The sequence below is a fragment of the Neolamprologus brichardi genome, chromosome 23, assembly GCF_056152115.1.
Source record: "Neolamprologus brichardi isolate AB-2024 chromosome 23, ASM5615211v1, whole genome shotgun sequence".
Lineage (NCBI taxonomy): Eukaryota > Metazoa > Chordata > Actinopteri > Cichliformes > Cichlidae > Neolamprologus > Neolamprologus brichardi.
The window spans coordinates 3219406-3241710 of NC_142125.1; the positions used below are offsets into that span (position 1 = coordinate 3219406).

The window sequence follows — 22305 nt, forward strand, 5'->3', positions numbered from 1 at the left end:
CACACCAGTGTTGGTGCATCTAAAATGCCATTTTTCTGTTTGCCACAGTGAATAACTTTGGGATTAGTGTCTTGCCTGAGCCAAGAACCAATCAGCTAAGTAAATAGAAACGACAGCCTGTCATTACTTTAAGAACTGAAAGTCAGTCAGTCTAGAAAATTGCTCACACTTCGAATGTGTCCCCAAGTGCAGCTGCAAAAACCCACAAACGCTACGATGAAACTGGCTCACATGAGGATTAATTCATCTGAGTCACACAGCACCTCAAACTAGAGCCCAGATAACAGACTCGTCGCTACATCAACTGTTCAGAGAAGACCAATCAGGTCAAATAGCTGCTAAGAAACCACTACTGAGGAAAAGCAACAAGCCAAAGAGATTTGTTTGGGCCAAGAAACACAAGTAATGCACCAGTGGACCAGTGGAAATCTGTGCTTTGATGAGTCCAAATTTGAGATCTTTGGTTCCACCCACCGTGTCTGTGTGACACAGAACAGGTGGTCTCTACATGCATGGTTCCTACTGTGAACGAATGGACGAGGAGGAGTGATGTTGTGGGGGTGCTTTGCTGGTGACACTGTTGGGAATTTATTCAAAATTAAAGGCACATTGAACCAGCATGGCTACCACATCGCATCCTGCGGCGACATGCCATCCCATCCAATTTTCCTTTAGTTGGATCATCATTTATTTTTCAACAGGACAATGACCCCAAACACACCTCCAGGCTGTGCAAGCTCTATTTGACCAAGAAGGAGAGTGATGGAGTGCTGCACCAGACGGCCTGATGTGATGTGATGCTTTGGTTTCTGCAAACACAAACAGATCCAACTCAGAAAGATACACTCACATTTACTCACGTGCACTTTCTTTTATCTCTAAGCTTATGTGTCTGTGTGGTGTACGCCAGCAGCACACACATATGCACTCCTCCATCCATCCATCCATCCATCCATCCATCTTCATCCGCTTTATCCGAGGCCGGGTCGCGGGGGCAGCAGCCTAAGCAAAGAGGCCCAGACCTCCCTCTCCCCAGCCACCTCCTCCAGCTTATCCGGGGGAACACCAAGGCGTTCCCAGGCCAGCCGAGAGATATAATCTCTCCAGCGTGTCCTGGGTCTGCCCCGGGGCCTCCTCCCGATGGGACATGCCTGGAACACCTCACCCAGGAGGCGCCCAGGAGGCATCCTTGTCAGATGCCCGAACCACCTCAGCTGGCTCCTTTCGATGTGGAGCAGCAGCGGCTCTACTCTGAGCCCCTCCCGGATGGCCGAACTTCTCACCCTATCTCTAACGGAGAGGCCAGCCACCCTTCGGGGGAAGCTCATTTCTGCCGCTTGTATCCGCGATCTCGTCCTTTCGGTCACTACCCACAGCTCGTGGCCATAGGTGAGGGTAGGGACGTAGATCGACCGGTAAATTGAGAGCTTCGCTTTTACACTCAGCTCCCTCTTCACCACGACGGACCGGTGCAGCGTCTGCATTACTGCAGCTGCAGCTCCAATCCGTCTGTCGATCTCCGGCTCCCTTCTCCCATCACTCGCGAACAAGACCCCGAGATACTTGAACTCCTCCACTTGGGGCAGGAACTCATTCCCGACCCGGAGTGGGCACTCCACCCTTTTCCGGCTGTGAACCATGGCCTCAGATTTGGAGGTGCTGATCCTCATTCCCGCTGCTTCACACTCGGCTGCGAACCGTTCCAGTGCGAGATGGAGGCCCTCACCCGATGAAGCCAACAGAACCACATCATCCGCAAAAAGCAGAGATGAGATTCTGAGGCCACCAAAGCGAAAGCCCTCCGCCACTTGGCTGCGCCTAGAAATCCTGTCCATAAAAATTATGAACAGAACCGGTGACAAAGGGCAGCCCTGGCGGAGCTGCACTCCTTTAGATCATAATTTATAGATTATCATTCCTTCTCTCTGTAATTTTAACTGATGGATGAAGAAAAACAAACCAGTGTGAAAGGTGAAAGACGAACATCATAAAGACGTTTTTAGAGCAGAGAATGCCACATCTTCCCTTACATGTATGTACGATGAGATATCAGAAACAAAAACAGTCAATAGCAGGGGGATTTTTACTTTCTTTGTGTCTTTGTTTTCTACATTTTCCACTACTTCCTCTTTTTTTTTTTTAAACTCTCTGTGCTTTTCTACTTTTTCCTCACCACACTCAGCTTCTCACTTTCTGCCCACCAGGAGAGCTTTACAAACTTAAGCAGCAAGCATATGCAGTCTAAATATTTGAAAGCAAGGAATGGCTTTTAAACACTCAACCACTGAGCTGAGCGAACCTTCCAGTCTCTCCAACATGGATGTGTGTCAAGCCCGCCACATGCAGCGGTCAGCCTCTGGATTTGATCCCTGAGACTTTCTTGATCTCCGTATTTGACCAGAATTTCAACCTTTAACAGTCCCGTCAACAGCTGTCACTCACAACACCTCGGGGTGTGTGTGCAGTGCAATAAGACAGACAGACGTCTTACTGCATGCATAGGAAATGAAGTCATTATGGAGATGAGGAATGGGTGATTGCCTTTACTTCTCCTTCGAGAAACTCAGAGCTCCCTGAGAAGAGAGGTGGAATTTACACATCATGTAAAAGCCGTGGTCTGTTTTTCCTGAACACTGTGGGTAGCTGTTCCTGTAGCTCCGAACTGTTAATTCAAATTCTGCTGTGTGATTTATAGAGGGATCCCGTTCCTGTTAAACGGTAGATGGGAATGCACAGTGAGGCCCAGGGATGCCGACCTTATTAAAATCTTTGTTGCATTACTCATATTGTGCTCAAGGAAATAGTCTTAGTAGAAAAAGTGGAAAAAGGCACTTTCCCCTAAAACACAAACAGGTGCACATACATACATTATATGAGCACAACTTGCAGGGAGAATGCGAACACACACAGGTTCACGCACAAGCAGATCGCACTGCTAGTGTGTGTAATAATGATAATAATAATAATGGATTGGATTTATATAGCGCTTTTCAGGGCCCTCAAAGCGCTTTACAATACCATTATTCATTCACTCTCACATTCACACACTGGTGAAGGCAGCTACAGTTGTAGCCACAGCTGCCCTGGCTGACTGTACTTATTCCCATGATGCCCGCATGCAGAAAGAAAAGCAGTGAAGCATGAGTTGCATTCTCCTGGGAAAAATGTCAGCATCCTCATAACATCTAAACGAACTTGACAGATTTGGAGCTCCTTAAAATCAGATTCTCCACCGATGAAAAACAAAAGCAAAGCAAGCTTTCTGTTTAGTCTATCTCCTCTTTAAGATCATATTCTTATGTACCTGTGGAGCACGTCCAGCACAGTATGTGCTCAGAGCCACCCAGCTCCACCACCCCCACAGTTGGATCTGTGTAATTTTGTTTCCTAAGTCAACAAAACAACTATGAGAGAAGTTGTAATGTTTAGACAGTGCTTTTCACCAGCATCGTCAAAACACTGGGGGATACTGTGTGTGTGGGTGGGGGGGTAGTGTCCTTCAGTCCAGTAGACTTCACGTACTTTATTACAACATTGAAGTTATTCCTTAGAATCATGGTGGCCCAGCACCTTACATATTTTCCTTTAACTTGTCACCTATTTAACACCTACACACATTTACAAACATGTGAAGATGAGAGTAACATTTTCCACATTATCTCTGTCTGCGCTTGCCCTCGTCCTGGAACATATTTCCATACAAACCAAAAGTGGAACACACCCATTCACTGGGTATGTCTCCTGGATGTTCGCTTTTCTTCTCTTTTTAACTCATCTTCCAATTTCTCGATCACCCATTTGTTTAAATTGCTCTGAGGGAACTGCTCGTGTTTGTTTGGACCATAATGTAGCAACTATGCCCAGCAGGCATTCTGCTCGGGTTGAGGGCGTACGTCAATCCGTCTCTCCCTCTGATCGTCCTCTCTATCCTCCACCCTTTCCTCCTTCTTTTCCATCTCCCCTCAAACCACTTGCCAATTATCTATTTCTATTCTCCTCCTCTTGTTTTCTCTCTTCCTTTGTGCTCCTTTTGTGCAATTTTCATATGAGGTGGTCTGCTTGTAAGCCATGTGGGATTTTTTTTTTTTAACCGCTAGTGCGTATCAGTTGATGCATTGTTTACACAAAGTAATTGCAAACACATTTGTTTGTGCAAAAACTGAAAAATAACATAATTCTCTTCCTGTGCGTTTTCTGCATTCTTGAAGCAATGTCAAATTCCTAACTTTCCCACTTTTCCTTGCTTTTCCTGCTTTGCTACTAGTGTCTCTTTTCTCTGACTGATGTGCAAAAGCATATAGAAAGAAAGGATGAAGAATTACGCATAAAGCGAGGCTCGGTGAGGTTTAACTTGGAAGGAAAAACAGGGAAAGGTCTGAAAGAGAGAGAAGGATGTGTGCAGACCAAGTGTTGACACGGTTTAAATTGAGCGTGAATGCCTAGACATGCTGCAATACCTCTTTTTTCTTTTCAAAACACACTAATGCATCCCGCCCGAAAAACTTGCATGCAGGGAAAAAAGAGAAAAACTGAGTGTAAAACAAATGCAAAATGGAAGCTAAGAAGCTTAAGAAGCCTGGACATGGCAGATAAAGAGACAGGCATATGTACAGAGGCAGATGTGGCAAACACAGAAAGGTGAATGTGCAAGTGGAGTAAATTAAGTCATTGCTGCTGTAAGTGGAAATCAGGATGGGATGGTTATTAAATAAAGGAGTTGCTGGTTTATTAACTCTGCTCTCTGTAGCCACGGGAGGGGAAACACCCTGTAAGAGGGTGTATACACAGCAAAAACTTGCTCCTACTTAAAACAAAATATTTATTAAGTAAATAAAATATTTGAAAAACACATATCTGCAGTTGGAGAAATGACAGCAGGTGGTTGGCTGATATATGGTAGTGGCTGCAGTTGGGCTGAAGCCACATTCCCACAAGCTATTCTTTTTATGTCGTAGGCAGAGCAGCTTGTCTACTGGAAGATTAAATACGACCCGTATGGAAAAGAATATTTAGTAAATGTTTATGTTTGTAAATGTATTTTGTGCGTTTTTAAATCTTTAAACAAAATTCCTGCCACGACTTATGTATGAAAGTGGCTTTTTGTTCATGCATAAGAAAAGTCATTAGAAACAAGTATTCATTATTTTTCCAAGTAAACATTATGGCTACGTTCACACTGCAGGTCTTGATGCTCAATTCCGATTTTTTGGTCAAATCCGATTTTTTTGTCTGCTCGTTCACACTACAAATAAAATGCGACAGCAAACGCGCTCTAGTGTGAACGCTCAAAGCGGCCCGCATGCGCAAAGGAAGACGTCACACACAACGCGCTCTGTTTAGACCCAGAGCAACAGTATTGTTTGACTGATGGCCCTTAATATAAAGACTTCGGACTTCACGTTTCCCAATTTTTGCTTTAAGTTATTTTGTTATTTACATAATAATGTAGATAACCTAATAATGATCCTTATTGCTGTTTTAGAGGAGCGCTGCTTCAAAGGATAGTTGCAGATTTCTGTCAGAATCTGCAGATTATACAGAACAAATAAAATGTTCACGTTTCTCCAACGTTGTCTACCCAACAGTTTCACCGGATGTCCAGGAAGTGTTCGCGATGTCTTCTCCGGCGCTGATAATCGGCGTCTGTCTTGTGTCAGTGACGTAAAAGACGGATTTAATGCGACTTGACCATCAAACAGCAGTCGCTTTCTAAAACATCAGATATGTATCAGATTCAGTACCACATACGAAAGTGACCCAGATTGGATTTGAAAATATCGGATTTGTGCCGTTCACACTGTCACACCATGATCGGATATGGGTCGCATAGGGTCAGAAAAATCGGATTTGATGCGCTTTCGCCTGCAGTGTGAACGTAGCCTATGTCGTATGAGTACAATGAGATGGGTAAATAATATAAATTATAATATGGATATTTTCCTTTGAGTGCAATGAAGCCAATGATGAAAACAGAAGCTGTGTTCCACTTCTATGTTAATATTAATGATAAACATTTTTAAAGTATGACTTTACACTGAGACAAATCTACAAAGTGATGAAGATGTAAGCAGCTTGGCTGGGTGAACTACAGCAGCACAAAGCCATAATGGATGCCACCTATCAGCTAAGAAACTGAGATGCCACAAACTGATAATATTATGTATGTATGTCTATGTCAACAGCTCACCAGTAGTGAGACAGTAGAAAACTGTAAAAGCATGTCGTGTTCTGATGAATCTGCTGCAACGTTCAGATGGTAGGGTCACTGTTTACTGCTTCCAGCATGATAACATGTCACAAAGTTCAAATCATCTCAAACTGGTTTCTTACATTTTACTGTAGTTTAATGTACATAAAATAACTTTCACAGTCCATCCTGTGCATGTGTGGCAACAGGAGATTCACGTCACAGATCTGCTCACTTTGCGTCATAATGGACCAAAAATCTTTGAGGAATGTTTCCAGTGCCACATTGATTTTATACCACGAATGAATGCAAAGCGTTGTCCAGCCCAATACGTTAGGCATCGTGTTTAAGCATCAAATATCCTTTGATTGAGGAGAATATTTTTATCTTCTGTCATGAGCACATGTTTACTTGCCATTAACAATTTTCTAACCAAAGCCACAATCTTTTCTCAATATTATCCAAGAGTTCTGATTGCTTGAAAAAAACCATAAAAACTTTAATTACGGAAAAGAAGGAAATGTTCTTGGATGTGTATCTTCAAACAATGTGCAGATGGGGGCGAGACAGCTAAAGACATTGGAAAAAAGAAAAACATTGCTTTCTCTTTTTTACATAATAGCGAGTCAAAGGAGCTCGCAAAGAAAAGCGTCTGGACTTCTTTAAGTTGCTTGAAGACGTTTCACCTCTCATCCGAGAAGCTTCTTCAGTTCTAAGGTCAAATGGTGGAGAGTCCCAGATTTAAACCTAGTGGGAGGGTCCCCCCACAGAGGGACAAAAGGACCCCCTGATGATCCTCTAATCGCCTGAGCCAAGTTGAAACCTGGCCCCACCTTATCATGCAAATTCCTGAGCTCACCTGAAACTCTGGCTGATTGGGACCCACACCCAGTTTCACACCTTGGCTCAGGCGATTAGAGGATCATCAGGGGGTCCTTTTGTCCCTCTGTGGGGAGAAACTCCCACCAGGTTTATGTCTGGGACTCTCCACCATTTGACCTTAGAACTGAAGAAGCTTCTCGGATGAGAGGTGAAACGTCTTCAAGTGACTTAAGGAAGTCCAGACGCTTTTCTTTGCAAGCTCCTTTGACTACGATGACCTGGATGACTGAGAACCTTCACAGACATTAATAGCGAGCATTACACTGCAACGATTAGGGTGTCACTAAGTACTGCAACTTTAAAACAGAGTGGCATGTTTACAGTGAGCTACCTGTGCGGTCAGCCCACGAGCGCTACAAGCAGCAGGGGAGCAATTAGGAGTCAGCTGACCTCTTATTACATTTAAGCCAATTGAGCTGTTTGTTAAGACTGCTCTGTGCTTCAGAAGCACCACACTGTTTACTGTCTGAATACTCCACAAACAAACACACTAGCTCAGCCTCCCACACGCACCTTCATCTGCTTGGAAAGAGCTATTATTTCTCTACCCAGTCGCTCACCCACACACAGGCACGAACCACAAACCTACAATGAAACAAACAATGCACATGCCACTGTTGTCAGATGAAAAGCTTGTGAATTAACATTTTCCAAAAGAATGGATTTGTAAGAACTTGGAAAAACGTTTTGTTTGTTCGACAAACGGAGCCAATTCATGAAGAAACGTGCAGTCCCTCACTTGAGAGTTACCAACATTTCATAAGTGTTGGTTCTCGTTGTGAGAAATATTGCTTGCTTGTGTGTGTGTGTGTGTGTGTGTGTGTTCAGTAGGCTGTTTAAGCAGTGGATGCAAGTTTAGCATCCAAACCAATTCTCCCTCCTCAGAAAACTGAGTGGCAGTTTTACAGCGAGTGTAAAAATGGAACCCATATGGTTGTTTGTTATGTTATCGTCCAAACAAAGTTACGCATAAATATACACGACTTTGTCGAGGTGTGTTATGAATGATGGCAGAGTAGAGGAAATCAAGCCAACACGCGAAACAGTCAGCTTGACCTCACACCCAGCAAACGCGCGGTCACATGCTCTTCTTTGCCCCGAGCCCACTGAGTTTAATGAAATAGCTGCTTGACACAGACATGAAGGAGGTTAAATCTGTCAGCATGCAGTCACTGAACGAGCTGACTTTGGCCCCGAGATCTTGTTTGAAGGAAAGCGTGAAAAGAGAAAGAAGAATGCTGTTCTTTTCAATTCAGTTCAGTTTTATTTATACAGCGCCAAATCACAACAGCAGTTGCTTCAAGGCGCTTTATACTGTGAGGTAAATACCCTGCAATAATACAGAGAAAACCCCAACAATAAAATGGCAACAGTGGGAAAGAAAAACTCCCTTTTAACAGGAAGAAACCTCCAGCAGAACAAAGCTCAGGGAGCAGTGGCCATCTGCCGGTTGGGGAACAACAGTATTATCTGTTTATCCTGGTACATAACCAAATAACAAGAAGTGTAGAAATATTCCCAATTGTCAGTATAATTATCCTTTGACCTAATGGTGGTACTGTGCAAAAGTCTTGTGCCATCCCTCATTTCTTTATACCAGTATGTTGCTGACCAGTGTTGGTCAAGTTACTTGAAAAAAGTAACTAATAACTAATTACTGATTACTTCCCCCAAAAAGTAATCCTGTTACTTTACTGATTACTTATTTTCAAAAGTAATTAATTACTTAGTTACTTAGTTAGTTACTTTTTAAAAACACAATTTACAACCTGAATAGGTGATAAAGCGATAGATCTTTCAGCCCAATTCTACTTTTTCTGCATAATCCATCATACAAAATGTAATCAAATGGAAAAGTCTCTTTTTAAAACTTGTTTTGTTAGTTTTAATCTTTTAACTTTATGCATCAAGCAAAAATTAAATTATCTGCACCATTCTCTGACTGGAAGAAATTTGTTTAATATTTAAACCTATTTTCTGCACATTCCAGCATATACATACATACATACATACATACATATATATATATATATATATATACATATGTGTGTGTGTGTTTACACTCAGTCTTTCAAATAGATGCAAGTAAAACACAGCAGAAAGTCAAAGACTAGCGGTCCTGTTGCTCTATTTTCACCTGTAAAGCAGGAGGAGGTTTACCCTGGTGCAGGTGTGCCGCGGTCAGGTGTGCCGCTGTCAGCGGTCAGTGGAAGGATACGGCAGTTTCTCTGTGAGTTTCCCATTACGTCGTAGCTACTCTGTGTTTGCTTGGAAGTTTAGGGGTTTTTTTCGCTGTAAAAAGAAGTTTTCTTCCCACGCACAACGGACACTAATGTTTTTGTCACTTTTTATGGAATCAAACTCAAAATAAGGTCAGTACTTCCACGCTTTAAACGCTGCACGCTCACATTCTCTCCCGCACTTGCTTACGTCACTGTGTTGAGACATTCTGGCAAAAAAATCACGGTTTTAGTAACGTAGTAACGCAGCGTTCCTACGGGAAAGTAACGGTAATCTAATTACCGTTTTTGCAATAGTAATCCCTTACTTTACTCGTTACTTGAAAAAAGTAATCGGATTAACGCGTTACTGCCCATCTCTGTTGCTGACAAAAGAGGAAACGTGTAGTTTATTGAAACATGTGTAGATGGTATTATATGGTTGATCAAATTCTGACAGTTTTTTTCTCAGTTGGTTTTTCCATCCAGTTGGCGAGATCCCAAACACGCTTGATGAAATCCAGCCCACTGACAGAGTCTCCACCATGTTTTACAGATGACTGTGAACACTCACTGTTGTGCTCTGTACATATTCACAACGGTTTGAACCAAAGATTTCAAATCAAGATTCAACACTCGTTAAGACCCACTGCCACTAATTTATGTAACCAGTTTCTGCTTCTGTTTCCCCATTACACTGACATTTGTGGCAAGTGGAATAATGCTACATAAACACTGTTACATTTACAGTCCAGTTTTTGTATAATTTCAATAACATCATCCATTTGTCCCCGTTTCCTGTCAGAGCTTTGCTGGATTTTTTCCCCCGTATTTCTTAAGGACACGACTTTCACTGTTTATTTGCTGTAGATTCTTTGCAGTCCTGCCACTTCTCCTTTTGGCTCCCACATGTCTAGCCTTGCCAGTTTTTGAATTGCTTGTGTAAAAATAAGACTCTAGGTTTGTCAAACTGTGCCATCTTTTGTATTTTTTCTAGACAAAATTGAAAAAGGTTACATGTAGACGCCATCTCTTGGTCCATCTCTTAATTCAGTTGCCTTTTTTATGCTTGAATGATTCACAGGTCACTGTTAAATTACTTACCAAATATGAAAATATTCCCTTAAACATGGTTGGGCACAGTGTTGGGGAGTAACAGAATACATGTACCGCCGTTACGTATTTAAAATACAAAATATGAGTAACTGTATTCCGTTACAGTTACCGTTTAAAAAGGTGGTATTTAAAATACAGTTACTTTGTTGAAATAAATGGATTACACGGCGGTACTTCCCTGTTTCATATTGTGGCGGGTCAGGACTGTTTGGGTTTTGTTTGACAGCTACGTTCTGTTGTTCCAGGCGGCAGCGTTACGGTTGCCATGGTTACAGGGTGACGCTCTCTCTCTGCGTGTTTCCTGGGTGAGAGAGGCCTTTTTGTCGTTGTTGTGCTAAGCTAACAGGCAGAATGCTACAGGTATAGCTCTAAAGAATGTAGCATCATAGGCAGTGTAGTCCGTGCTGCAGGGAGAATGGACTGCCATACACGTTATGTGTCTGTGAGCGAGGGAGGGAGAAAAAGGAAAAGTAGGAGCTGTCATCGAGCAAAAACGGGAGCTGGAAGCATGTAAATATAATAATAACCACTGCAGCCAAGAAGAGAGCCTGACGAGCCCAGTTGTAAGTAAGCTATTAAGACTCGACTGTACACCGTGTTCGTGTTTTCCTCCAAAAACAATAAGTTCTGTTGCAGCAGCCTTTCAACTCCTCTCTCTGTCTCTGCTAGCAAAGTTGACCCAGACAACAAAGTAAAGCTAGTTTTCGGCTACGAGCCCGACACAGAACCCACCGTATTAGCCAGAGGTCCCTTTACTACGGGTCGGAGCCGCGGACCTTCAGTAACAGTAATAAATCACAGCAATAGTACATTCACGTAGTTGTAAACAGCATGATAATATATTAAGTAATCCAAAGTATTCCGTTACGTTACTCTCATTGAGTAACGTAACGGAATACGTTACAGAATACATTTTGGGGCATGTATTCTGTATTCTGTAATGGAATACATTTTAAAAGTAACCTTCCCAACACTGGTTGGGCACAATGACTGGACTGAAAAAAAGAACGAAAAAGCATACAGTGTCCAAAGAAAAACTTTGAAATAGCTTCAGAAAGCCTGGATATGTATTGCTCAAGAATACTTGAGCAATACATATACACTCAAACCAATTGAGTTTGGCTCCTTGGAAGCAAAATATAAATGAATAAGCGGTGGCGCAAGACTTTTTCACAGTAGTAGTTGTCAAAGTTGAAGGACGTGAACTGACTCAACAAATACTTAAATAGTACCGTACTGTACCTTTGACTTCACAACAAAATCATACGCTTTCTTCCATAAAAACTTTAAGCCTATGAACATGAGAAAATGTCATCGCTTCTTATGGCAATATGTAAGTATAATAAAAGAAGAACACAAGCACACACACACTCACCGTCACCCAGACAAAAACTCACACTCGGCCCTCTGTGTAATCCCATCTGATCTCACCGACGCTCTGTTGTTAGAAGCCTCCTCTCACTCCGCGGCCTATCCCAGCACTGCCTTTGAACTCAGCTGCCAAGAAAGTGTAACACCGCGTGCCTCTTTCTTTGACTTTCAGGAATGATCAGGAACATCATAATGATAAAATTGGCAGGGGGTGAGGAGCTGAGTGGGAGCAGAGGGCCTCGACGGAAAGCAAGAAAGAGGCTCGAATATTGTCAGCGTGTTGTTAATAAGCGAGCCGAGGTGTGCGAGCGTGTAAAATTCCTGCGCGTGTGTGCGGGTATGTGTATACGTCTGCGCACAAATATGAATTCCTCTCTTAGGGAGTGCGTGTTGGTGAGGGTGATGTCAGGCTACATTATGGCTTATTGCTGGGTTGACTGACATGCAGGATTATCAGCTGATGGGATAAATTAAAAGAAGAAAGAAAAAGCTTTCATCTGCATGCGGCCGGGGCCTGAATGTTTGATGTTAGACTGAAGGAGTCATACGCAAGGTGATGGAAAGTGAGAGAGGGCTGCAAGGGAGGCAAGAGGTCGAGTGCCCGATAGATAGACCAAGTTTTCATTTGAACAATCCCTGTTATCTTGCAGATTCTTCACTTCGCTCTATGTCTGAGTTGCAGACAACTTGGCTGAGAAAAGATCGTATTTAATGAGGCAGTCCACAGGAAAATGCGAGAAATTTAGACTGACACGGTTTCTCTGGTATTTGTCGGACAAATATGGACATTAAAATGTATAGAAGCACTTTTAGGTTTGCTTCCATTTCTTGACCAAAGCTATAGTTGCCTGTTAGGAAGATATCGTCTGTTACAGTTGTTAGATAATAAGAGTTCAGATCGTGGGCCACACAAACATGTTATTGGTATGTTCAGCACCGCAATGAAAACAAAGCTAAAATTTATGGAAGTTTTGTTCACTATATAATAATTGAGCGCTTTCAACTTAAGTAAATATCCATGAAACATAATCCAGGCTAGATTTACTCTTGAAGACAAATGCATGCGCCGCAAGAAGCTGATTTTGAGTCTTTTTTTGTTTTGTTTTGTTTTTCGTTCACTGCTAGGCCACTTTCTGGGGAACCACAGCGTGCTGGACATCCTGAGGCAGGAGGGCTACGAGATTGTCCACATGGACTCTGATCATCAAGAGCCAGCCACAGAGTGAGTAAGCAGACAAGAGTGCGCAGCAACAGATGACGGAGCATGTCATTTGATTAAATGACTGTGGTTACAAAGAGAAAAACAAAAATAAGTTGCTGAAAAATAGAAAAAATAAGTGTTTGCTTGGATTACTCTTTAGAAAAATTTGACTTTTGGATGATTCCTGTTTTGACTGAGTAATCGGCCACTTTGGAGCTATTTAAAACTCTTTACTTGTTAAAAGTGGGACTTTTTCTAACCAGACAAGATATTTAATGGAAAAAGAGAACGTGATTTTCTATGTGCACGAGATTGATAATGTTATGGCAGTGCAGACTGTGAAGCAGAACATTTGTGCACTCTTACTGTAGATTTTGGCAGGGATACAGATGCACATCCACATGTATCTGTATCGAAACTTATTCTGTCCACATCCGTCTAATTCTCTTGAGAGTTGAGGCATTTTAACCTCAGCAGATTTATTGAAGTGCAGATACGCTCCAAATTGTGCTATGCAAGAATCCTTTGATACCTCATCATCTCCCTCACCTGCCTGCTTCTGCCCCCCCCTTTCTGGAGGCTGCCAAAGGCCACTTGCCAGAGTGGTGGTTCTGTCTGCTTTCACTGCAACACACAAACACATGCATGCATGTATGCAGGATAAATGTAGAGATGCTCAAAGAGAAAAATTGGCTGGGCTGCACACAGTCAACACATACACGACTCAGAAAGAGTCTTGGCTTCGCTCCTGTGGCCTTCTACAACTCTTCTTCATGCCTGTTAGTGTTCAGGCCCAATCGCTGGCACACAGCACCTCCACTCTCACCTAAGGGTTTGACATGGGCCTATAAAATAATAAGAGCAGTCGCTGGAATCGGGGTGAAAATGGAAAAACGAGGCATAACAAGAACAGTCTTTTTTCTAACAGTGAAAACAACTCGTCCCTCCAGCTGAAGCTTTTCACAAACTTCTCACTGCAAACTACAGCTGTAAATGTAGCCGCCCTATCGCTCGCCATCCTGTTTCCAGGCTTGTGGGCTTCAACCAGTGGTTCATGGTTTAAAAGCTGACAAGTGGACTGACTTACTGTGGTCACGAAACACTTGTGTCTACAGCGTGCACGCACACACACATGACCACACACTTGCCTGCAAGCTGACACTTCTAGCTCCCCGATACAAGGTGATCTGACAGGCGAGGAAACACACCACAGGACGGCTGGATGAGAGGTGTTTATGAAAGCTGTTAGCCTCAGACCTGGAGTGTTTTGAACCCACTGGCACAATTATATGACTGACAGAGCAGCCCAGAGCTGGGTTTGGCTGTGCAGTAGCTTGACCGCAGGCCTGGAGCTATCATCGCACTGACCAAGCCATCAGGGCCTGGGTGAGACAAGGTTGTTGAAACTTGTGAAAACAGAAAGGCAAACCGACAAATTGATCATGACCGGTGAGACAAACTAATCGTGACTAAAGCCTGCGATTTCTACTGCTGTTTATTTCATTCGAAAGGTCTTGAGTGATGTGTAAAACATCTTTTTGATGCTCTACTGAAACACAAAGTCACATGCGAGCCATATTGACAGGAAAAGAACAAGAGAGAAGAAAGTATGAGTAATGGCTGGAAGAAAGAGCAGCATGGCAAAAATATTTGAAGACAGGAGATTCTGGGTGGTCTTCTTGGTCAAATGTCAGCTCTGATGCACAATATATCGCCATGAGAGTTCCAACTTCCTCTTACGTTGTCTGCTGGGTCTTTCAACTTTTAAAGGACGCCCTTCTGGTGTTCGTGTCCTTGACTGAAGTTACAGGGTGTAAGTGGAAAGCCATGGGGTGGTCAGAAACCACAAACAACACCACTGTCTGGTAGCACATTGGAAATCTTGCGAAACAGTACAGAAATACTAAAATAAACTATTTTGATCTAATATTTGGGTAAAAGTCTTTCTGTCCTGTCCTCCCTTGCTCCAGGGCAGCAGGTCCAGACCTGCTTGCAGCACCAGAGTCCAGCAAGGAGAATACGGACACTAGCACAGGATCTCCCATTGGCTGGCCAACCAGTCCAGAGATGGAGCTGGAGCTCGAGGACCCAGAACCTATGCCTGGCCTTGGAGGGGAGGAGCTGCCTCACATGCTGCTCCCTGACAGCTTGAGCCAGCTAGAGGAGTTTGGACGCCATAAACGGCCACGCAAAGCTCACCGTGGCCACGGGAGACCCCGTCTCTTCAGTGACCTGTGGGTTCGCATTGGGGATGGGTGAGATATTTATTCTTGTTGTACCTCTTCTCAGTTCTTTTCCAGTCCAGCTAAATTCCTCATAACCTAATTTTCCCCCTCCTTTCTTCAGCACCACCCCACCACCAAACGTGAGGATAATCAACGGCTATGTGACAGTGGAGCCTCCGCTGACCTATCAAAAGCATCGCAGGCGGATGGAGATCTACGAGATAGATCGAGAACCCAGTTCGCCTTCGTCCACTTCACCGAGCCCCAGCTCAGCCCAGCTAGCTCACAGCAAAGTCACGCTGTCTTGTGCTTTAGCGTGGCTTTTATCACACATATTGTTCACCTCCTGACCAAAAGAAAGCGTTACCTCATGAGAAACATCGGACAATACTTCATCCACACCAGAGCAGTGGAGCGTACCTGATAAAGCCAAACAAGGAGCGATCGTCAGGGAGAAACATCTCAGTCGGGATAAGACGTCTTAACGTGGGACGACCCGGTCTCCACCATAGAGCGAGATCGGCTTCAGGCTGCTGAAATGTCTTTAAAAACTTGCCAAGTCTCATAATGTGTGGAATAAGCTCTGTGCTGCGTGAGAAGCAAAACGTGGACTATGTTGAACTGCAGTGGGGTCAAGTCCAAACCTCCTGAAAGTATTGAGATAGAATAACAAACACAGCACAATGAAGAATTGTACATTTAAAGAGCTGGAGTCTTGTACCTATAAAACTGTAATATTATGTAGAAAAATAAGACTGACTTTAATAATGAGAATAGGTCATACTAACAGTTATAACTCTGTGAAACAAAAACGAGTTGAATAAACAAGGTACTGTGTGAGGCCTTTACCTTCACACAGAGAAGCACTCGGATGCCACTTTGTAAATTGTGCATTTTGTTCATAAAGAAATATTGTATATTTATTATTTCTGGAAGAAAGAGTATATTTTCTTGCTTTTTGAAATAAAACGTAAATAAATACAGTCTGTAAACTAATCGAGTGCATCGAGAGGTCTTTCTTTCTTTCAGCAGACATAAACTGTGTGTTTAAGAATATGTTTATAACACCACCATCTGTTCTTTATTTAAAGTGAAATTATGGATTTTTTTGTCATAATCTAATGAAGCATATACTTCGGAATTGTCAAAAACATTTAAATATGACTATTATCTGTGAAAATGAATAAAAACTATAGTGGAGCTACACGTTTTTAACGAGGGAAACAAGCAACATGTGAGTTGAGTCTGCCACCTGCTGGCTAATACAAGGAAAACATGAGGAAAACAAACCTCATAATGAGTCTTCTGTCAGTTGTGTCTCCATTATAAAGCTCACAAACAGGACTGTGTAACTGTAAATGCAACTTTGAGAAATGTGAAAAGTATATATTATCACACAGCAACAAAAATAAGGATATTAGCCTTTAATCAAAGTTCATACTACATTTAAACATTTTAACAAAAGGAGGAAAACGGAGGCAGTTGAGCTCTGAGTGTTAACAATTAACCAAAAATGTCGAACTCCATCACTTCCCTTTTTGAAGCTGCTTGAATGATGAAGCTTCACTTTAAATATTTCCAGATTGGATGCTTCCTCTAAGCTCCATAAAACATAAGAATCCTTTCAGTCGTCACATACTGCGATTAACCAGATTACAATTCTCTTAAGGGAATCGTTGGCAACAGACAAAGTGACTATTCATTTCAATAAAATTGTTGTTGAATGATGATGATGATACTGTAGTGTATTATATTGCAGTGCTCACAATATCAGCAAAGTTCATCATGTTTGCTGTGATCTTGTTGCGAGGGAACAAAACAATTCTGTGCAAACTGTGTTGATTCCTGATGGGCTTCCTGCTCTGCTATCTCACAGCAAATGTAAATGCAGTAAGACTGTGTGATTTACAAGGACATTTACAAGTGCAATAAAAGTTGGAAAACAGAAGAACATTTTAACAATTATTATATAAAACAAAGACAACTTTCAGCAGAAACTGCGACACACTCTGAACTCTCACAGCAGCAACTGAGACAAGTTTCATTAATGATGCCCCGGTTCAATTATGTATGATGACCAGAATGCACGAATCATGTTGAATGAGCTTATCTACATGGAATTCAGTTTTATTTCAACATAACATTTCCCAGAGTTCATAACAAGATTGTCTACTTCGAAACAAGGTGGTACTTTGAGAGTAAACAGGGGGAAAAGCTGAGACATAATAATAATAATAATAATAATAATAATAATAATAATAATAATAACAAATGCAAAAAGCATTTCACAAATAGAACAGAATTCATTATTTTAGCATCAGCAGGAAAATACAGCATTGACAGGGAATGTGAAAAACAGAAGCTCTCCAGTGTTTTTGTGTTTTTGTAACTATCTTCTTGCTGTCCTTGTGCAGGACATGTGAAACATGAAGTGCTCCATTTGTGGTTGAACGTAAAGAACCTATCAGGTGTCAGAGTATATGTATGTTCTGTCTCATACCAGTCTTATCATTTAAATCTTCTAGTCTTCTAGAGACACTAAGCGGCTGCGCTGCTGCAGTTAGCACTTCTACCACTAAATGGCGCTAGAGTCGCATAAAAACTTGAGCAACAACAAAGTACATAAAGCTGAAAAGCTGGTTTGAGGCCGCACAGAGCCTGAGCACAGAGATGGGCACAGAGGCGGGCAGGCACTGGCTTAAGAATGTCCACACAGGTACGTAATAAATAATTTAAAACAAACTGTCAAGTTGTACATTTTAAGTCAGTGGTAATAAAATGTTTTATTTTTAATTCAAGGTTAATGATGCCACGCAGATACAATATACCCAAATTTATTCTTAGAAATATTATAATATTTATTTATTTATTTTAAAAAAATAGAGATTTAAACTAAACTTTTTTGCTCTACTGATCACATGAACCTGTTATTGCCAGACATTATTCTATAATTGTTGCACCATTAACTTTACAAAATAAACTAAATTATGTAAAACATGAATTTAAAAGTTTTTTTTTTTTTTTAAATTCAGTTTACTTATCTGAGCAGTTTTAAAATAAAAACATGTAAATTCAATATTTGTATAAAAAAACAATAAAATTTGGAAGATTTTGAGTGTTCGCATAAGTTATTGTCAGTCGTCTGAAAAAGTGACCAACACTTATGACCTATTTCATACATAAAACAAATTTTTTGGGATATTTATTCACACAAAAAATCACTAAGAAATGATCATTCAAATATATCTGTACTTTTATCAGCTTAAATCTTGCTTAAAAACCTTTAATTAAAAGATTAAAATAATATTAATATATAAATTGTAACTTCACGCTTACCTTTCAGGTTAGCCTACACTTTCTCTTCGTCTTCTCATAAGCATTTTTTTTAAAGAAAAAAGAGCAAGTTTTTTAGAACAAACAGCTTTTTCGCCCCGTAAGCCAAGGCAGGACAATATTTGCCTTAGCTAGAATACCATTTTCCCTGGGCTTTGGGGTGTTGTTTGAGGGAGTGGGGGCCTTGACAGGGTGCTCTGAGGGCTGACCCTCACTCTGCTGGGCACACGCCGCCAGCCGCATATAAATAAAAGATTACAGTGGAAAATCAATTTCTGAGCAAACTCATTAAAAATGCCCCTCACCTTAAATGATTCCCATTTCCTTCCATTCAACCTGTTAACGCCTTGCTGTCCCTGAAACCGACCAGCCTACCCCCCCCACCACCACCGCTGCCTCACCCCACCCCTCCCTCCCACCCTTCTTCCATCCTTCGCCCTGTTGCTCTCCCCCGGTGGTAATTACTTGCACAAGTCGTTTTTTGCCCTTTGATTTGCACCGTTTCACAAATGAAGGTTAAGTTTGTTTAACCGTGGTGGATTTGCCAGTCATGTTAAAGCATATAATGTGGCAGGTCCTCGGTTTCTCCGCACACCTCAGGCACCCCCTGGCCTGCCCGCCGCCCCCCTCCCCATCTTCTTCCCTGTTAGCCTAGGCCTCTTAGGGAGGTGGGAGGGTAGGTGGGGGCTCCAAGGTTAAGGCTTAGTGCGCCTTAGGAAGCCTGTAGTGTATCAGACTTCAGACCCATTGACTTGACTCAAAGGCAACCAGGAAGTTGTTAAAAATCACCTCTGGTAAAAGGATTAAGAATCAAACTGCCGCGTTTGCCCTGAGAGGACGTTAAGACGGTCACCGATAAGTTACAACTCACTGACAGATAGGGAGGAAAAAATAGGAGCATAATAAAGGACCACTAGTTAACTTCTGTTCAAGGTCTTGGACATCGATGCTGTAGGTGATGTACGTATTCTCCTTTGCAGTGTAAATCACTCATGTGGTGAAGATAACTGCTGAAAGCATAAAATGCACAACGGCAGAAGGTACAAGTGTCACAAGCCTCCTCCTCGATCGATACCTAATAAAGAGTGAAGTCACAGGAGCCGAGGAGAACATTGATCTGAGCTAGCTGGAGCTTCCAAGAGCATTTAAAGTCGTCGCTGCTTTGACTGTCGAGCTGCAGATTGCACACCGATCACAGCAATAGCTCATTTGTTATCACACAGTCAGGACAACAGATGCCTTTCGCATTCAGCTTTCTGTCTCTCTCAGTCAATCGAGTACATCCCAGTGACACGCAGCAGGTCTGTGTGGTCGTCGCTGAAGGATGTTTTTTAATTTTTAACACTAGATCTGTAATTACGAGTCGCAGGAAACGTCTGTCTACTGCAACCATGTCCTGTGTGGCGAGCGCGACCTCATATTTCACAGAGAGCTTTGATTCTCTGTCTAGCAGAGGGCAGCCGTAAAGCTTTGGGAAAACAAAAGCGTGCTTAGCCCGAGGGCAGATAGCTCTTCTCCCTTTAGATAATCCTGCTGATAGCGGAGGCAAAGCAGCGCTGTTTGGACAGCTCGGCTAACTCGCGGCTCATCTGTGTTTGTGCTGGTTGAGACATTATTTTCTCTCATTGTCCAAGTCCCCTTGAAGATGCGTAACTTTGAGCCGCAGGATTGAACCCATGGCCTTGTATTCCTCTAACAAGGGTCAGGTGCAAGTCTTAAAGGCAAGACGGCATCTGGTGATGTTTATTAAAAAGAAATATATATATATATACTACAGAGCTAAGGTTTGACTTTATATTTTCATTTTAATCAATCACCCAAAGAGATCTAAAGCCTGCTGAAATTTTATTTACAACTATAGTGACAAGAAATGTTGACGTATCCGATAAAACTGTTCAAATCTTGCTTGGATGAGGTTATTCTTCTTTCCTTTGTTGAACCCAAACAAAGTTTCTTATTCTTGGACACACTCGGGGATTTTATTTGCAGTCTCTGGCAGATATCACTTGGTTGATACAAGTTTTACATGCTTAAACAAATCAAGCTATTTCATTGGTCACCGTCTCTGTGACGAAGGAGGATAATCATCGCAACGCTAGAGCTTTTTCTTTGTTTTGGTGTACAGCACACAATACAACTTTCTCTTAAAAGTCTCTTCTCTTGTATTCCGATATAAAATTCAATACAATGTAACAAAAAATGTATACATTTTAAAAAAGAAGAAAAATGGAGAATTGTTAAACAATAGTTTGTTTTTAAGTGTTGAGGCAGAAGGAGCGAATGCGTACCAAGGAGAGCAAAGTAGTTACAAAGGAAAGAGGAATACCACGTGTGCTCGTATGTCCGTGTGTACATGCGCATGTGTGTCCTTGCGTGTGCATTGAAGGATGGTGGTGAGAGTGTTGTGTTTCACAGTTTTTTGCCATGATGCACTGCTTTATTATTCTGCACAAGGGGCACTTCACATGCGGAATGGGTTCTCTTTGATATCGACAGCAGCTTGAGGGAGAGAGTGCACTCAAAAACAGGCGAGGGCGAATTTATTCTGGGGGGAAAAAACAGATAGTTGTGTACTTCCCTGGCAGTGGTTGCCGCGCATAGGAAGAGCCAACCGCTTTGATGCTCCAGCGGTGACACTCCACACGCTAATGAAATATGGTAATTACAGCCACATGAAAGCCCTTCTAAACAGAGCTGGAGAAAGGGTATAAAAAACAAATATGACTTTATCCAAAGATACCCACTGTGATTAATTCTCCTTTTCATAAACATATATTTTATGCCGTTCAATTGTTACAAAGCAAGCGTGGGCCATCAGTTGACCCGGGAGCAGGCGAGGGGGAAAGGTCCGCTGATTAAGAACCCTATTGTTCGCTTTCAATAGAAGACGCAGTCTGCTGGAGAACACGGGACGGCGAGGTGTCAAAAAGAAACGACCCCGCGAATGAGTGCTCGCCGTGCTGTTCTAACTTTGGCTAGATTTGTATTTTTTTAATTAATTTCTTTTTTTATTTGAAATTCACCTAATCTAGACTGTAAAACTTGGCACAATCAAACACAACTTAGGAGACGTATTGGTGGAAAACTGGTGATGTGATTGACATGTAAAAGAAAGTATTGTGTTTAAAGTTTACATAATGGAAATTTGAGCAAAATGCTTGCATTTTTCACTCATTCTCTGAGAAACTGATTTCCAAAGAGACCCCAGAGCTCGAAACAATGTCAGTTACTTGTTTTGACAGCACACATTTATGATTGTGCTGAAGGCAGCTGACTGTGGCAGATTCTGGGTGACCTGTAAGTTTGGCAGCAGGTCTGCTGGAGATGAATGAACTTGCTTTTGGTTTCTCTGCACATAAAGACCGATTGCATGAGAGTAATTCGGCGATATATATATAGGGAACAAACTTGTTCATTCATCTAGGTGTTAACTTTTAACAAATGTGACTAATGCATAGCAAGTGTAGGTAGAAAAACAATAAATACCACACTTGTACACATAAAGTTTTAAAGCCAGGCAGCAAAACTACTTTCCTACTCCAATATTTTAAGGTCGTATTAGAGTGGAAATTAGTGACGTGACCTGATGCAATGCGTGTCACTGAAGAGGGGAGCAGGGAGACACTAGTGGATAAGAGAATTCAAGGGGTGGGGGAGGCTGTGTGTTTGACCATCAGTGTTTGCTCGCAGTCAGACGGCGTAGCAGCCCCTCATCCCGCGACCACTTTCGCCTTGCTGACTGGCTCTCCCAAGGGATGGCGCTAGAGGTCA

The 22305-nt window shown here is 42.2% G+C and overlaps 1 protein-coding gene across 1 annotated transcript in view; it reads left to right on the top strand.

Moving 5' to 3' along the window:
- Positions 1-16197, top strand: part of trabd2b (TraB domain containing 2B) — an 82230-nt gene extending 66033 nt beyond the window's left edge. The window contains exons 5-7 of the mRNA XM_087836605.1: positions 12901-12997; positions 14947-15231; positions 15323-16197. Coding sequence (XP_087692731.1) covers positions 12901-12997; positions 14947-15231; positions 15323-15551 — 611 coding nt within the window. The 3' untranslated portion in view covers positions 15552-16197. The remainder of the gene's footprint in view (positions 1-12900; positions 12998-14946; positions 15232-15322) is intronic.
- Positions 16198-22305: the final 6108 nt, after the last annotated feature.